General features: G+C 42.9%; 1 protein-coding gene across 1 annotated transcript in view; it reads left to right on the top strand.

Moving 5' to 3' along the window:
* Positions 1-2,722: 2,722 nt before the first annotated feature.
* myo10 (myosin X) overlaps positions 2,723-6,000 on the top strand; it is a 117,812-nt gene continuing 114,534 nt past the window's right edge. The window contains exon 1 of the mRNA XM_011486183.3: positions 2,723-3,132. Coding sequence (XP_011484485.1) covers positions 3,112-3,132 — 21 coding nt within the window. The 5' untranslated portion in view covers positions 2,723-3,111. The remainder of the gene's footprint in view (positions 3,133-6,000) is intronic.

Raw genomic sequence — 6,000 nt, 5'->3', positions numbered from 1 at the left:
GAGGAATGACAACTTGAAACAAACAGAGGATTTTGTATGTTTTTTTTTTTTTGGTCTGTTGTAATTTAGAGACTTTGTTAGGAAACAGCAGATTAAAAAACTTTTGGAAGAATCTATTGGTGATCAGTTGGACATAGCGCTGCAGTGGTTAACATATTGCATGTAACATTTAAAATTGCACACATAGCCGTGGGGAGAAATGAACAATGGTGGCATTCCGTCCAGCATTGATGGTGCAATAGTTGAAATGAGGACACGAACTGAATATTTTGCCTCTTGTAACCCTTGTACTATCCTAGGCACTTTTACATTGGGAGTTGGGTCATCTAGACCCACTAGACAGTGCCCTGAACCTTTTTTCCTTCAATGATTTGTGATCTTCACTGGTGTCCATGGATTACATGAAATCTTTCCACCTTTATCCACCTTTATCATGGTAGGGAGAACACATCAATGTAAGGGTGGGGTCATCTAAGATAGCACAAGGGTTAATAACAGGTTAAATTTAATAACAGAGTTAATCAAAGGAATGTTTGGTTTCAACGTATTCTATTCTTACTCTGCAAAAACAACAAGCAACTCCAAAATGAGTTTTAATCTTTGGACATGAATGGAGACAAACATGAACTTAGATGGAAACTCAGCACGCCGGGTAAAGCTCAGGATGAGGCGTGCAGATGGGAGCCTCACGCTAATGGTAGCTTTCCCGGCTCAGCACCAACATGTCAGCACCTCAGTTTTTGACACAAAAGGCCAGGGGCGGAGCAGCAATCCAGCTAATGTGAGTTTTAAAGAAGAGGTGGAGCTCATAGATTGAGGCTAAATGCAGTTTGGCCCCAATTATTTAATCTTAAATACAGATGAAGCATGGCTGACGGGGGAATGATACACACAGGGGTTGCACACCTGAGACAAACACTGACATTGGTGAAACTTCGCACATGCTCAGAACCAGACAAAAAGTGCATGTCAGTGGAAAGGAGACCTCCCTCTTAAAAAGTGCATCACCTGCAAATGCCACAGAGACAAAAGCTTTGAAACCTATCATTTCCTCTCAAATACACACTGAGGGTGAAGGTCAGAGGGCAGCTGGCTGCTCTGCTGATCTCCTTCAGGTCGAGCACTGAGTGCTGAAGACTGCAAGGGGAGGTCAGGGTCCAAAGCATCAGGGGTCAAACGTCTAATTGCACGGCAATGAATGAAGTCACACACACATGGATACACACACAAACACACACAAATAACTAGCTACAAAGAAGTTAGTGCAAGTAAGTAGTCTAAAACTAGCATGTTAATGTTTAACCATATAACTAAATAATAGATAATAAACGAAAAAAACATTTTTAATAAACATCTTGGCTTATAGTTTGACATAACTTTGCTGCTTTAGTTGTCTTACAATAGTCACAGAGTGCATGATTTAACATTTAAAAATGAAATACACTTTTTCCAACACAAAACCATCTTTTGCTCCTGATCTTAATATCATGTTTAACTTTTTTGATACACTCAGTGATATATTTACCGATTTTCAGCTTTTTTTATTTTTATTTTTCAATTAACAAACACATTAGCTGTTTGTGCCACCTTTCGAAAAACCTTTAAGCACAAAGTCAAAGTTGTGGAGATTGAATGTACTTTTTTGAGTTAGGATACAACTTTAGATGTTGTAGATTTTAAAGGTATTTAATGTATATTAGATTTACAAGTAGAAAAAAATATTATTATTTTTTTTAACTTGTCCTGTCCAACAGCTGAGCACACAGAGAGGAGCTAAAGGCCTCTTGTGTTGGACATATTTTAGAGTTACAACAGGGGGTTCTGGATTTTCTAACACACTAGGTGTTTATTTGTATAAACTCCTTTTGTAATTTAGGCTAAAGTCTATTTATATTGATTACATTTGTCTCCTTTTTTTTTTTTCGGACCGGACTGAAAAGAAGAAGCAGAGGAAAGAAGCGATGTTGGAGACAGGGGGTAAGGGCACAGAAGAAAGGGGGAAAAGGGGATTTAAGGAAATCTGGAGGAGGATTAGAGATGTGGTGGTGGTGGGGGGGTACAATCGTTAATCAACAAGACGTGTGTCCACGCACATATACTCAAATGTTACAAACGTACCTGTTGGCTCCAAAAATCTTCATGTACAATCATGTCAACATGTACTCAACACAACCACCGTTCATGCACATGTGTATACAAACCAACACAAAGCAAGAGAGCAAGGTTTTTGCCTTGTTTTTTTCTACCTGTGTCCTTTTTTAATTAGAAACTATATATTAAGCTTTTATGACTCTTTATTTTTTATGTATTTTATCAGTATAAACAAGTATTTAGCATCTTCTATTACAGTCCTTAGTACGACAGAGTTTTATGGCCACACAAATATTGCGAGATTTAAAGTCGTAAATTTACAAACTGAGAAATTGAATTTTAAGCTTAATTTCCTTTCCCATGGTTATGAGAAAAATGCCGGAAGAACATGTTAAAAACATCAGAAACAGCATTTGCATTGGAGTGCGCATGTGCGTCTGTTTTATCTATTCCTTGACCGTTATAGCAGGTTTATTTTAATGAAGAATCTGAGTGGAATTGATGTATTTCTGTCATGTTCGGGAGCTTCAGACCTCCACATGGTGACAGCAGGAGGAGTAAGTGAGACGGCATCAGAGGAGGAGGAGGAGGAGGAGGAGGAACGGGGGCAGGGGGCGGAGCTTGGGCAGCATTGTCCCGTTTGACTGACTGAGTCGTGCGGGTTTCCAAAGTTTCACCGGCGACTCTGTGGTGTGCTCGCTCGCCTGCGAAGGTTCGGCCCGCGGGTCCAGAGACACGGAGGTTCGGAGGCAGGCCCGGAGGAGGAGGAGGAGGAGGTCCAACCGCAGGAGGAGCCCGCATGCGTTAAAGGGGCTCCCAGGGTCCTTCCTGCTGGATGAGTGACTCAGGAGACAAAGACAGAGTAACTTCAGTCGTGTGCGCGTCTGCAGCGGTTGTCAGGAGGAAGAGGATGCGCTGAAGATCCCCTCTTGTTGACTTGGAATCGAACCGACAACTTATGCCTGCACGGGCGCGCGCCGTCCACGCAGCAGTCCTCCTGGATTAAACTCAGCCGGGGCGATGGATAACTTCTTCACGGAGGTAAGAAGCATGTTGCATCCCACGGGTATAATCACACCTATAGGTGTGACGCGTGCGCACTAGGGAGCAATGCTGTCGCTTCTGAATAGTAAAGCAGTCATAGAGGTCTCAGAGGAGGTCTGAGGTGCAACTCTGCAACATGAAACATCACAGGAACTTTTCCTGGTGGGGGTGTAGGGGGGGTCCCAGTGGAGCTGTGGTATTTCCGTACCTCTTTTTCTAGTTTCCTTCCAGAAAAAAAACATGTAAAGCTATTATTAGAGCTTTTTGGCAACATGGATGTTATCTCTGAGGACAGTCTGGATTGGGGCTGGGGGAGGAGTGGGGGTTAGTTCTGCTCATTTTACAGCTCAATCTTTGCTGTTTAAACTTGACAATAAAAAGCTTTTGATTTAAAGTCTTTTGGTGCAGAAACAAAACACACACTGTACAAATCAACAGGTAGGCTGGTGATTCTGTTGAAACTGTGCCTTTATTGTTCCAATAAACTTTATTGAGAGGTTACTGCTGCCAGAAGACTTGTAGACTTCACTCAGGTGATCACAGCTGACTCATTGGGGCTCCTGTCACTGCCCCCCGCTGACGTCTCAGGCTCAGGTTGGTTTGGCGCAGCGGTTTAAATCCAGTTTCTTCACCTTATTGGTTCTCCTGCTTTGTTGTTTATTTTTTATTTTTTCAAAAGCCTGCAGTGCTTCGGAGGAGCCGAAGGTCACTCGGCATCACGCCAGCTCACAGGAGCTGCAGAGTTTTCCCCTCCACGTGCCCGACCCATGATGAGCTTTCAGCACTTCTTGAAGTCAGTCTCTCCTCGGGAGCTGGAGATAGCTACCGCTCCCCAGAGCGAAGGAGGAAGCAGGCGGGCAATCAACTCAAATGTTGGCCTTCGTATCAGTCGGCTAATCACAGCTGGAACAAAGAGGCCAGTCTTCAAGGAAGAAAACGCTTGACGAGGAAGTAAAGCTGCGTCAGTCTGAGCAGAGAGGAAGCTGGAGTGTTGATAGTTGGAGTTAGGAGAGCTCTGGTCTGGGAAGCTCCATCAGAAGCCGTGGTCTTCTCCGTCATTCCAGCTCTGACTCTACGATCCGCACTAGATGGGATGCATTCGGGAGTAGCTGTTGTTGAGTAGAGGGGCCCTTTGCTTATGCAAGAGTCTAAATATTAACGTCTAATCTTGATGAGGATGCTGCTGCTGTGCTGTGGGTGCAAACAGAGCAAACATCTTCACGGTCTCTCCTGGGGTTTTGGTTTGGCTCATTAGGGCCTGATGCAACTTGCACTAGTAGGACTTCCCGTGTCCCAAGGCGTCTCTGGCGGTTATTGTTTTCTCTGCAGATAGGAAAGAAAAAAGACGTGAAGGATATCATGATATCGTCCAACCACTTCTCTCCATGCTTTCTTCTAGGCCAGTTCTGCTGGCAGCGCTGTCGGTGTATGTGTGTCATGACCGTGCTGGAATATTATGGATATCTGCCAGCGGCAAGCTGGTCAAGAGCATTTTCCTATTAGAAAAAGACAACCCGACTAAAGAAACTTGATGTAAAAAGTGGGAGGTGTCAGATAACACAAGTACAATGCAGGCTTTAAACCATGACGTTTGCGTTGGATACATTTCTACACCCCAGCTTAAAGCAAAGTGTTTTCAGGTGAAACATAGTCTGCCATCTGATGGCACTTTAGCAAAGAAGCACAACCAAAACAATATGGATTCAACTAAAACAGTAGAGTTACAACCATTGAGTGAGAACTGGACTCTCGCATTCAAAATGGGAAGTACCGTCCTGCCAGAATCCCATCCATAGAGAAATAAACAGCTATTATTAATCAGTCAATCTATTGGTTAGAAGAACAACCATTCTCAATCAGTTTATTCATGATTTTTTTTCTGTAGTGCAAAGTATTGAAGTTAAATACAGACCAGGTGCCTCAATAAAAGTACGTGGTCTCACAGCAAACGTTTAAAGCGTTTGATTGACAGATCCTCCAGAGTCCGGTTTCAAGTGGTTGGAGTGTGGCCTTCAGACAAGCTCACTCCTGATTGGAGACTCTGACTTATGGTTCCAACATGGCAAAGTCTGTGTGGCAAAACAATGATGACTGATTGAAACCGTTATTTTTAACGGTTGAAAGCAGAAGCAAGTTCTTTTCTATGGGGGACGTCACACTCACTCAGTCCAGTTCTCGCATACTGTCAATAGTCGGAACTAATTAGTTGTACCAGTTCCGGTTTCTTAATAAAGAGGATGATACTTTGTAAAAAAAAAATCTAAACAGAGTTGTAGACAGATATAGTCTTTTATAAATATTTATAAAGTAAGAACAATCATATTTCTGAGGAACACCACATGTTAGATGTTTTGTAGACAAATGCCGGGAAACCAGATTTAGATGGTTTGGACATGTTGACATGTTGAGAGGAGGAACAGTGATCATGTTGGTAAAAGGATCCTGAGGTTGAAGATAACAAGACAGAGGACGTTTACGGATGTAAGGAAGGGGAATGTGAGGATGATTGGTGCTAGCAAGGACGATGCAGAAAATAGGGTTAGATGGAGGCAGATTCACTGTAGTGACCACTAAAGGAAGCAAGAAGAAGACATTACATTTGCTGAAACTTTTTTACACACAGTTGGTTCCTCTAACAGACTACGACTGTCTAATAATCACATCCTGTTCTTCTGCCAGGATACGACTTTGTCTCACAGCACTAACCGAACATCGTCTGAAATTTCATGGCATTTGTTGATCACAACTCTGTCTACCTTGAACCCCTAACATTTATGGGTGTCATGACATCATAGTTTTGGGAGGGTATGACATGGTCTTTCAGCTGCCCAGTACAACTATAGACCAGCCTGAGCGATTCATAGG

This window comes from Oryzias latipes, chromosome 17 (genome assembly GCF_002234675.1).
Source record: "Oryzias latipes chromosome 17, ASM223467v1".
In the NCBI taxonomy this organism is placed as follows: domain Eukaryota; kingdom Metazoa; phylum Chordata; class Actinopteri; order Beloniformes; family Adrianichthyidae; genus Oryzias; species Oryzias latipes.
The sequence above is the reverse complement of the archived record's forward strand: the minus strand, read 5'-3'. Positions and strand labels throughout refer to the sequence as shown.